This window comes from Heterodontus francisci, chromosome 1 (assembly GCF_036365525.1).
Source record: "Heterodontus francisci isolate sHetFra1 chromosome 1, sHetFra1.hap1, whole genome shotgun sequence".
Lineage (NCBI taxonomy): Eukaryota > Metazoa > Chordata > Chondrichthyes > Heterodontiformes > Heterodontidae > Heterodontus > Heterodontus francisci.
The window spans coordinates 240,927,837-240,940,043 of record NC_090371.1 but is presented as its reverse complement, the minus strand read 5'-3'; the positions used below and the strand labels follow the sequence as shown (position 1 = coordinate 240,940,043).

General features: G+C 46.8%; 1 protein-coding gene across 2 annotated transcripts in view; it reads right to left on the bottom strand.

Annotated features, from left to right (window-relative positions):
• ccna2 (cyclin A2) overlaps positions 1–9,418 on the bottom strand; it is a 47,544-nt gene extending 38,126 nt beyond the window's left edge. Inside the window, exons 1-2 of one of the 2 annotated variants that reach the window (XM_068042322.1) lie at positions 8,818–9,418; positions 6,742–6,976 (exon numbers count right to left, since the gene is read on the bottom strand). In XM_068042322.1, the coding sequence (XP_067898423.1) occupies positions 6,742–6,976; positions 8,818–9,024 (442 nt within the window). In that variant the 5' untranslated portion in view covers positions 9,025–9,418. The remainder of the gene's footprint in view (positions 1–6,741; positions 6,977–8,817) is intronic. The other variant, XM_068042311.1, reaches the window with a different exon arrangement.
• Positions 9,419–12,207: the final 2,789 nt, after the last annotated feature.

Sequence of the window (12,207 nt, the reverse complement as noted above, 5' to 3'; positions counted from 1 at the left end):
CAGCCAGCTTTGTGTCATATGGACATAATGGTAGATGAAATTCAGTACACCAAGGTATTCTACACACAAAAAAAAAGATTCTGGCTATATTCAAACATTGGGGTGGTGGGGGGGGGTTGGGGGGGGTGGGGAAAGAAAGCAAACAGCAGTATTGCAGTGGAAGTCGGAAGACCGCATTGGAGTTCAGTCTCCATTTTGGTCATGCAGACCCAAGGGAACCTTGTAGACTGGAGGTAGTGCTGACAGTTACAAAGGCTAATCCCCCTACAAAGGATTGAGTCAACGGGAAAACTACTGAATCAATTTGGGCTCCTTAGATTCTACACCAATTGGTCTTGGAACCAACAGCTGCGAGAGAAAGATAACTCATTCCCTGATTCCTATCCAAAGACACAGGGCACAAAGCATTTTTTTTTTTTTTTTAATTTCATTCATGGGATGTGGGCATAACTGGCCAGGCCAGCATTTATTGCCTATACCTAATTGCCCTCGAGAAGGTGGTGGTGAGCTGCCTTCTTGAACCGCTGCGGTCCATTTGGGGTAGGTATACCCACAGTGCTGTTAGGAAAGAAGTTCCAGGATTTTGACCCAGCGACAGTGAAGTAACGGCGATATAGTTCCAAGTCAGGATGGTGTGTGACTTGGAGGGGAACTTGCAGGTGGTGATGTTCCCATGTATTTGCTGCCCTTGTCCTTCTAGTTGGCAGAGGTCACGGGTTTGGAAGGTGCTGTCTAAGGAGCCATGGTGCATTGCTGCAGTGCATCTTGTAGATAGTACACACTGCTGCCACTGTGCGTCAGTGGTGGAGGGAGTGAATGTTTGTAGATGGGGTGCCAATCAAGCGGGCTGCTTTGTCCTGGATGGTGTCGAGCTTCTTGAGCGTTGTTGGAGCTGCACCCATCCAGGCGAGTGGAGAGTATTCCATCACATTCCTGACTTGTGCCCTGTCGATGGTGGACAGGCTTTGGGGAGTCAGGTGGCGAGTTACTCGCCTCAGGATTCCTAGCCTCTGACCTGCTCTTGTAGCCACGGTATTTATATGGCTACTCCAGTTCAGTTTCTGGTCAATGATAGCCCCTAGGATGTTGATAGTGGGGGATTCAGTGATGGTCATGCCGTTGAATGTCAAGGGGAGATGGTTAGATTCTCTCTTGTTGGAGATGATCATTGCCTGGCACCTGTGTGGCGCCAATGTTACTTGCCACTTATCAGCCCAAGCCTGGATATTGTCCAGGTCTTGCTGCATTTCTACACGGACTGCTTCAGTATCTGAGGAGTCCCGAATGGTGCTGAACATTGCACAAACAACAAACATCGCCACTTCTGACCATATGATTGAAGGAAGGTCATTGATGAAGCCGCTGAAGATGGTTGGCCCTAGGACACTACCCTGAGGAACTCCTGCAGTGATGTCCTGAAGCTCAGATGATTGACCTCTAACAACCACAATCATCTTCCCTTGAGCTAAGTATGATTCCAGCCAGCGGAGTGTTTTTCCCGATTCCCATTGACCTCAGTTTTGCTAGAGCTCCTTGATGCCATACTCGGTCAAATGCTGCCTTGATGTCAAGGGCAGTCACTCTCACCTCGAGTTCAGCTCTTTTGTCCATGTTTGAACCAAGGTTGTAATGAAGTCAGGAGCTGAGTGGCCCTGGTGGAACCCAAACTGAGCAAGTTATTGCTAAGCAAGTGCCGCTTGATGGCACTGTCGACGACACCTTCCATCACTTTACTGATGATTGAGAGTAGGCTGATGGGGCGGTAATTGACCGGGTTGGACTTGTCCTGCTTTGTGTGTACAGGACATACCTGGGCAATTTTCCACATTGCAGGGTAGATGCCAGTGTTGTAGCTGTACTGGAACAGCTTGGCTAGGGGTGCGACAAGTTCTAGAGCACAGGTCTTCAGTACTAATGCTGAAATATTGTCAGGGCCCATAGCTTCTGCAGTATCCAGTGCCTTCAGTCGTTGCTTGATATCACGCGGAGTGAATTGAGTTGTCTGAAGTCTGGCATCTGTGATGCTGGGGACTTCAGGAGGAGGCCGAGATGGATCAACAATTTGCAAGATTGTTGCAAATGCTTCAGCCTTATCTTTTGTACTGATCTGCTGGGCTCCCCCATCATGGAGGATGGGGATATTTGTGGAGCCACCTCCTCCAGTTAGTTGTTTAACTGTTCACCACTATTCACGGCTGCATGTGGCAGGACTGCAGAGCTTAGATCTGATCCATTGGTTATGGGATCGTCTAGCTCTGTCTATCGCATGCTGCTTACGCAGTTTGGCATGCAAGTAGTCCAGTGTTGTAGCTTCACCAGGTTGACACCTCATTTTGAGGTATGCCTGGTTCTGCTCCTGGCATGCCCTCCTGCACTCTCCATTGAACCAGGATTGGTCTCCTGGCTTGATGGTAATGGTAGAGTGGGGAATATGCCAGGCCATGAGGTTACAGATTGTGGTTGAGTACAATTCTGCTGCTGCTGATGGCCCACAGCACCTCATGGATGCCCAGTTTTGCATTGCTAGATCTGTTCGAAATCTATCCCATTTAGCACGGTGATAGTGCCACACAACACGATGGACGGTACCCTCAATGTGAAGGCGGGACTTCGTCTCCACAAGGACCATGCGGTGGTCACTCCTACCAATACTGTCATGGACAGAAGCATCTGCAGCAGGCAGATTGATAAGGACGAGGTCAAGTATATTTTTCCCTCGTGTTGGTTCCCCCACCTCCTGCCGCAGACCCAGTCTAGCAGCTATGTTCTTTAGTACTCGGCCAGCAGAGTTGCTACCGAGCCACTCATAGTGATGGACACTGAGGTCCCCCACCCAGGAGTACATTTTGTGCCCTTGCCACCCTCAATGCTTCCTCGAAGTGGTACTCAACTCCAAGGAGTGCTGAGTCATCAGCTGAGGGAGGGCAGTAGGTGGTAATCAGCAGGAGGTTACCTTACCTATGTTTGACCTGACGTCATGAGACTTCATGGGGTCCAGAGTCGATGTTGAGGACTCCCAGGGCAACTCCCTCCCAACTGTATACCACTGTGCCACCACCTCTGGTGGGTCTGTCCTGCTGGTGGGACAGGACATACCCAGGAATGGTGATGGCAGTGCCTGGCACATTGTCTGTAACATATGATTCCGTGAGTATGACTATCTCAGGCTGTTGCTTGACGAGTCTGTGGGACAGCTCTCCCAACTTTGGCACAAGCCCCCAGATGTTAGTAAGGAGGACTTTACAGGGTCGACAGAGCTGGGTTTGCCATTGTCGTTTCCGGTGCCTAGATCGATGCCGGGTGGTCCATCCGGTTTCATTCCTTTTTATTGACTTCTTAGCGGTTAGGCACAACTGATAGGCTTGCTAGGCCATTTCAGAGGGCATGTAAGAGTTAACCACATTGCTGTGGGTCTGGAGTCACATGTAGGCCAGAACAGGTAAGGACAGCAGATTTCCTTCCCTAAAAAAACTAAAGAACTGGCTCGGTCATAGAAGACCGAGAGTAGCAGTAGAAGGGTGCTTTTCTGAATGGAGGGATGTGACTAGTGGTGTTCCGCAGGGATCAGTGCTGTTTGTAGTATATATAAATGATTTGGAGGAAAATGTAGCTGGTCTGATTAGTAAGTTTGCGGACGACACAAAGGTTGGTGGAGTTGCGGACAGTGATGAGGATTGTCAGAGGATACAGCAGGATATAGATCGGTTGAAGACTTGGGCGGAGAAATGGCAGATGGAGTTTAATCCGGACAAATGTGAGGTCATGCATTTTGGAAGATCTAATACAGGTGGGAAGTATACAGTAAATGGCAGAATCCTTAGGAGCATTGATGGGCAGAGAGATCTGAGAGTGTACAGGTCCACAGATCACTGAAAGTGGCAACGCAGGTGGATAAGGTAGTCAAGAAGGCATACGGCATGCTTGCCTTCATCGGTCGGGGCATAGAGCATAAAAACTGGCAAGTCATGCTGCAGCTGTACAGAACTTTAGTTAGGCCACACTTAGAATAATGCGTGCAATTCTGGTCGCCACACTACCAGAAGGACGTGGAGGCTTTGGAGAGGGTACAGAAGAGGTTTACCAGGATGTTGCCTGGTCTGGAGGGCATTATCTATGAAGAGAGGTTGGATAAACTCGGATTGTTTTCACTGGAACGACGGAGTTGGAGGGGGCGACATGATAGAGGTTTAAAAAGTTATGAGTGGCATGGACAGAGTGGATAGTCAGAAGCTTTTTCCCAGGGTGGAAGAGTCAGTTACTAGGGGACATAGGTTTAAGGTGCGAGGGGCAAATTTAGAGGGGATGTGCAAGGCAAGTGCTTTACACAGAGGGTGGTGAGTGCCTGGAACTTGCTGCCGGGGGAGGTGGTGGAAGCAGGCACCATAGAGACGTTTAACAGGCATCTTGACAAATACATGAATAGGATGGGAATAGAGGGATACGGTCCCTGGAAGTGCAGAAGGTTTTAGTTTAGACAGGTATCAAGATCGGCACAGGCTTGGTGGGCCGAATGGCCTGTTCCTGTGCGGTACTGTTCTTTGTTCTTTAGTGAACCAGATGGGTTTTTACAACAATCGACAATGGTTTCATGGCCATCGTTAGACTAGCTTTTAATTCCAGATTTATTAATTAAATTCAAATTCCACCTTCTGCTGTGGTGGGATTCGAACCCATGTCCCCAGAGAAATACCCTAGGTCACTGGACTGGTAACCCAGAGACAATACCACTACGCCACCGCCTACCCTTCAAGGAAGGCAAGGAGCCAGCTTGAATGTGATGCGGTCAGCAGTTAAACAGCATGCTAGCACTCATTTTCTAACTTTCCCATGAAGAAATGGGTAGAGTACCAGAGGAAGACAAGCACTTTGGACATGTACCCCAGTATGGGTCAGGTCTTCTAGGGAAGAGGACAAAAATTGGAAGACTGTGTAATTTTTTTCCCCTCTTATTTAAATAAAGTGGCAAAAAAAACCTGAAGATTCCAAAGTCAAGTACTTCAGGTTCCAAAGATGCAAGCCTTGTTACTCTTTGAGGATGTAACTATTAGGGTAGATAAGGGGGAAAACTAGATGCAGTATACTTGGATTTCCAAAAGGCATTTCAATAAAGTGCCACAGAAATGACTAATACGCAATATACGGGCACATGGAGTTTGGGATAGCACAGATAGAGAATTGGTTAATGGACAGGAAGCAAAGAGTAAGGATAAATAGGGCATTTTCAAGTTGGTAGGCTGTAACTAATGGAGTGCTAAAAGGATTAGTGCTGGGACATCAGTTATTTATAATCTATATTAATGACTAGATAAAGCGACTAAGAATAACGTATCTAAGTTTGCTGACAATACAAAGCTAAGTGGAAATATAAGCTATGAGGGCAAAGAGGTTGTAAAGAGATATAGACAGGAGTTAATAGAGTGAGCAACAAGGGGGCAGATGGAGCATAATGTGGATAAGTGAGGTTATTCACTTTGGTAGTAACAGAAAAGCAAATATTTTTTCAAAAGGCATGAAACTTCTAAATGTTGATGTCCAGAGACACTTGGGTGTAAAGGCCTGCTACCCAACCCCGACGGGGCCAGATATGTGCCGGGTTGCACTTCCGGGTCTGGCATTCGGGCTCGGGTCGGGCCGGATCAGATCAGACATGCTCCATCACCACCTCATGCAAGTGACTTTTATGTTAATTTTGGACTTTAAAAGGTGGTTTTGCTACAGTTATTTTAAGCTTGTGCAGGTAAGGAACAAAGTGAAAAACACAAGGTAGGTTAACTGATGGTTGGGTTGGAGAAAAAAAAAATGAAAGGACTCAGGCCGGGTCAGGCTCAAATGGGTGTTCTGTCGGGCTCGGGTCGGGTCTCATTTGCAGACCCAAGCAGGCCTTTACTTGGGTGTACTCGTACAAGAAACATGAAGTTACCATGCAAGTACAGCAAACAATTAGGAAAACAAATTACATGTTGGTCTTTATTGCAAAGTGCTTAGATTGCAAGAATAAGTCAGTCTTGTTACAATTATACAGGGCTTTGGTTAGACCACAGAGTACTGTGTGCAGTTCTGGTCTCCATATCAATGGTAGGATATAGTTGCCTTGGAGACGATACAGCAAAGGCTCATTAGATTGGCTCCTGGACAACAGGGTTGTACTATGATGAGAGAGTGAGTAAATTGGGCCGATATTCTCTGGGATTAAGCAGAATGAGAGGCGATCTTATTGAAGAGGCTTGACCAGGTTGACAACAGGGCTTGTTTCCCCTGCCTGGGGAAAATCACATGGTCTCAGGATATGCAGTCGATCATTTAGGACTGAGATAAGGAGAAACTTCTTCACTTAAAAGGATTGTGAATTTTTGGAATTCCCTACTCCAGAGGGTTGTGGATGCTCCATTACTGAGCATATTTAAGACTGAGACAGATTTTTGATCGCTCAAGGACATCAAGGCGCATAGGGTGCAGGCAAGAAATGAGTTGAGACAGAAGATCAGCTGCAATTGTACTATACAGCAGAGCAGGCTTGAGAGCATATTGTCTACTCCTGCTCTTATTTATCTTATATTCTTGCTCCACTGCTTAAGATGCTGCAAACACACAATGGTGAGTAACAAGGCGGCATTCAGCAATAACTTAGAACAGATAGACATGGATGGTGATGTCTCATTAAAAATCCAAGTTGTAAAGAAAGTCACCAGTAAAATTCCAATAGATACAAATGCACCATACAAAATTAAAAAAAACACTTACCAAAGCTAACATCTGCAGCAAACTCAATAGAAGCCAAAGGCTTGCCATTTCCCAGTGATAATACAGCTGAATTTAGTGTCAGACTTGCAGCACTTCCTGCATTACTGCTTATTCTTTGACGTGGAGCACCATCAGGCTCATCCACATGGATTGTGAATGACGGCTTTGTTGGTGCTTTTCCTGTTAGTATTGGGCCAGAGTTATCATTGCTACAGATCAATCCGGATGTTGAAACCTGTAGGTGCAGTGTAGATACATGAAAAAAGACAATCAGAATACAGATTTTTGTTTGAAGAACAAAATTTTAATGATCGAATTAGAGAAGACTTTGTTTGGGCCCAATTTAGTCAGTTAAGGACAGACATGGCCTCCAAAAGGAGATAGTACAATTCTTCCTTGGCCCCCTGGTCACGAGAGACAATGGGTAAGCGCCTGGAGGTGATCAGTGGTTTGTGAAGCAGCGCCTAGTGGTACAATATTCTCATTTAAAAATACTTTTTTTTTTAAATAATGTTTGCAGTGGCACTAGAATTGTTGAATGGATTCTGAGAGTAGGGAAAGGGAAAAAAAAATCAGAGCAGAGATCTCTGCTTTTAAAAGTGCATAACTGGAAACCAAATGACGACAGATCAGGCTCAATTGTGAAACCTACCTCACCAAAATAATCCAACCCATATCTAGGATACTTGGGTGAATTGCTGATACTGCCCTTGAAAACATCCTGACGCAAGTTATTCCCTTCAGAGGTCAAATACAGAAAGAATTAGCTCTCACTTACTGATTTAAGATTGCAGATGCATGCAAGATATAACCAGAGTGGGGGTGAGGGGAGGGGAAGATGCATTTGGTGGTGGCATCACGCTGGAGGTGGTGGAAATGGCGGAACGGAGGATGATCCTCTGGATGTGGAGGCTGGTGGGGTGGAAAATGAGGACAAGGGGAACCTGGTTGCAGTCCTTGGAGGGAGAGGAAGGCGTGAGGGCAGAAATCTTGGCACTGTGCTCAAGGGTAGGATTAGTATAAATGGGTGGTTGATGGTCGGCACAGACTCGGTGGGCCGAAGGGCCTGTTTCAGTGCTGTATCTCTAAACTAAACTTTACTGATTTTGTAAAGTTTGAATTTTACAGGCCTGGCGTCTTGCAAATGCTAGATTTAGTATAGCTGCTGCATCGGTGGATAAACTTTAATGCTTGGCTCCCGGACATAGAAGACAAAAGCTTGTATGGCCCCACAATAGGCTTATAGAAATCCTCATCTATTGGCAGCCAAGATCAGTCAATTATTCCTGCACTTCCAGCAGCCTCCATAAATTCAAATTCATGAGCGTCCCCCCAACATGTACAAAAGGTCATTAAGTTTTAGTATCGTTAGTTGAAAGGAGCATATCTATTTAAAATACTACCCAAGTTATATAGAAAAATGCTTGGTTTTGCTATAATTGTCTACTTTATTGTCGGCATGTCCATTCCAGTGGCACTGAAACAGCTCCACCGTGGCTACAAAAATCACTCGTCGGAGCCACAGGACCCCAGCAAACCATGCTACCAGTTAGGAACGATTTCCCAACATCTGATAGTGCTGGAGGAACAGAGAGCGATTTGAATTTATAGCCCCTACATTTTACTCTGGAGCTCTTTGAATACCCAGTAAGTGAAATTATTAGAGCAGCCGAACAGCAAGGTCATTTTGACTTGCGGGTTGATGGAAAATATTGAAGTGCTTAGCTTTATTTACGGTTTATAAAATAACTGCCTTCGATAAAGTGCTGCATTACACAATGACTACAATTATACAACATTATCGCCTGGCTTCGTTCGACTCGGTAAGCCACCAACTTATAGCCTCAATTTTCAATGTTAGCAGACAATCAAAATAACCACAGGCCGTTGCAAAACGGAAACGGAATCGTGTTGGGCAATTTGAACTTCACGCTATTTAATGATACCGCCCGGATTCTCACTGATATACTTGAGCTGTATATTTGGTGGGTATCCGAGAAGTCTATACTACAGACACCAACTTGCGCCTGCAGAGACCACAGTGACAGCAGCAGACAACACCTGCCTCTTACTTACGGCCTTGCGGTGGGGCTGTGAAGGCTGGTTGTTCTGCAACACTCCGAGCACCTTCCTACCGCCCATTGGGCTGGCGGCGGCGGCGGCTCTGTTGGCATTCTGCTCCCGACCGCCTGGCTCCTGGTCCTCCCAGCTTGCGGCTTTCATGCCGGAGGGCAACACGTTTTCCCAGTCCCTGGAAGCAACGTCGCGAGAAGCTCGAAACATCCCGAGCTCCGGGTTTTTTTAAAAATCAGATTAAAATAAACAAGTTAAATACGCCGCCAAATTGGAATCGAGTTGAGCAAACCGGCGGCTCCTATCCCGGGCTCGGACCGATTGTTGCCTCCCCTTTGACGGCTTGTTAAGCTGCTGCTGAGCCCAGGGCCCCCGCTCGCTGAGAAGGGAGTGAGGCGGCGGTCGCTGAACGCAAATCCCCCGGCTCGAGCACTCCTCTTACCAGGTGCCACTCTATAATTTGTCCCCCACGCCAACACTTGTCCTAACGCTAGACTGCGTGGATGGGTAATTGTCCCCCTTCCCCCGGGCGAGCTAGGGCAGTTGTTCTGCTTCTTTCAACCCCCCCTCGCTCCCTGAACCCTCTCACTACCATACGTCACCAGCAGCAACTGTAACCCATTCAGTTCAAGTATCCCGCGACTATTGAAATCAGCCAATGGCCGCTCGGCGCGCGTGCGTACGTCGGTTCCGATTCAGATTTGAATTTTTTTTGTTATTCGCGCGGTCGCGATTGTCAATCAAATGAAGAAGGCAAGAGGTGGCAGCTGGAAGGAGCAAAGGAGCTGCAAGGCGGTCAAGTTCTTGAGTTCGTGGAGGAAGAGCGTAATATGTCAACATTAGGAAACTATTAGGATTGACACTTATTACTGGAGCAGTTTGCAAACACATTTATACATTCTGCACTGTCTAACTTCCCTTCCATTTTCTCTCCTGTTGTCTTCAAAATGTTGACTCACATTGTGGTAGAGTTACAAGGGTGCAGTCTGCACTTTGGTGCCTATCCTCATTCATCTTTCACCTGTGAGCCTATACCATGAGAGTACTTGCTGTACCAACAAGGACATCACACAGGCAAACCTGATTGTTCACACCCAACGTCGGATTTCTATCTTCCAGGATTGTCCAAGAGTCGCCAGGAGCAAAACATTAATCTGGACACTGCTGTGAGCAATTTGGGAGAAAAGATCAGGTGGACCTTTAAAAATTGTTTATTTTCATATTCATTGAACACTTCTCTTTATCGGTTATAAAAAATATTGGAGATAGGGAAGAAGGCTGTTTGACTGGCAATCAAGCGGAGAACCGGGACCGGCTGATGCGCCATAAATAGTGAGGGAGTCAGAAGCTGCGGGGGAAAGAGGGAAATTGTGGGGGGTGGGGGTGTCAGAATAGTGACTGCTGTGGAGGGAAGCAGGAGTGAGATGGGTGTGGTGGTAGTGTTTTTCTGCAGTGCTGGGCTAGCAGCAGGAACATGGTGGGGGGGGGGGGGGGGGTTGGGTTGGGTTAGTGACACAGAGGAGCAGCTAGGAAGGTTGAAATCCTGGCTGCCGGCCAGCATTGATTTGAACAATCAAGTGAGGATTCCCCCCACTGTGGTTGACAGGACCTTCAACTGTGTCTGGCATATTTCCCGCACTTCTGCCCTCACGCCTTCCTCTCCCTCCAAGAACCGCAACCAGGTTCCCCTTGTCCTCACTTTCCACCCCACCAGCCTTCACATCCAGAGGATCATCCTCCGTTCCGCCATTTCCACCACCTCCAGCGTGATGCCACCACCAAATGCATCTTCCCCTCCCCTCCCCTGTCAGCATTCCGTAGGGATCGTTCCCTCCGCAACACCCTGGTCCACTTCCCCATTACCCCCAACACCTCGTCCCGTTCCCACGGCACCTTCCCATGCAATCGCAGGAGGTGTAATACCTGCCCTCTTCCTCCTCTCTCCTCACATCCAAGGCCCCAAACACTCCTTTCAGGTGAAGCAGTGATTTACTTGTACTTCGTTCAATTTAGTATACTATATTCGCTGCTCACAATGCGGTCTCCTCTACATTGAGGAGACCAAACCCAGATTGGGTGACCACTTTGCGGAACACCTCCGCTCAGTCCAAAAACATGACCCCGAGCTTCCGGTTGCTTGCTATTTCAACACTCCCCCCTGCTCTCATGCCAACATTTCTGTCTTTGGCCTGCTCCAGTGTTCCAGTGAACATCAATGCTAGCTCGAGGAACAGCACCTGACCTTTCGATGAGGCACTTGACAGCCTTGCGGACTGAACATTGAGTTCAATAACTTCACAGCATGATTGGCCTTTTTTTAATATTTTATTTTTTAACCATGTGCCTGCTTTTCATGTCGTCAGAGCTGCTCATTATTCAACTATTAACAGTCTCTCTGGACTAATGCTTTGTCTTTCACCACAAGCATTAACACATGCTTTGCCTTTGTCCCAGGACAGCTTTGTTATTTAATCTCTCCTGCCCTATCAACCACCTTCCCCTTTGATCTCTCCCCCACCCCCTCCCCTTCATTTGCTTAAAACCTAATTCTTTTCTCACCTTTGCCAGTTCTGATGAAAGGTCACCGACCTGAAACATTAACTTTGCTTCTCTCTCCACAGATGCTGCCAGACCTGCTGAGTATTTCCAGCACTTTTTGTTTTTGTTTCAGATTTCCAGCATCTGCAGTATTTTGCTTTAATATTAGAGAATTAGTGTGTTCTGCAGCCACAAACAAGAGAGGGTATGTTGCCAGAGTAAGGGATTACTCAAAGTGGCTGGAAAGGAGTTTGGAGAGTGAGGAGGTAAATCTAGTTGTCATGGTCCATGTTGGAACAAATGCCAGGAACAGGGAGGAGGTCCTGCTGAGGGAGTATCAAGAATTAGGAACTAAATTAAAAAGGAAGACCTCAAGGGTAATGATCTTTGGATTAATGTGCAAATTGGCAATGGAGCAGACAGCTCAGGAGAATTAACACGTAGCTAAAGCACTGATATAGGAATGAGTGAATACTGAGACTGGATGGAGCTGTACCAATGGATCGGGCTCCAGCTGAAGCAGGATGGGACCTGTGCCCTGGTGGAAAAGGTAAGTCGGGAGGTGGCAAAGGCTTTAATCTAGTACGATGGGGAGAGGGATCTCGAAGCAATGAAACCAAATTAAATGTAAACAAAACAGGTAAGGACAGACTAAACTAAGGAGGGACATAAATGGCCGGGGGTAAATAGAGTTATGGAACAGGAGTGTAAATCGATGGTTAAAAATAAAGTGAGTGGAACAACTATTAATAATGAGTTAAACTGTCTGTTCAGCAATGCACATAGTATCTGTAATAAAACAGGGGAACTGGAGGCTATAGTAGATTGTGAAGAACCAGGTAAAGTAGGGATTAC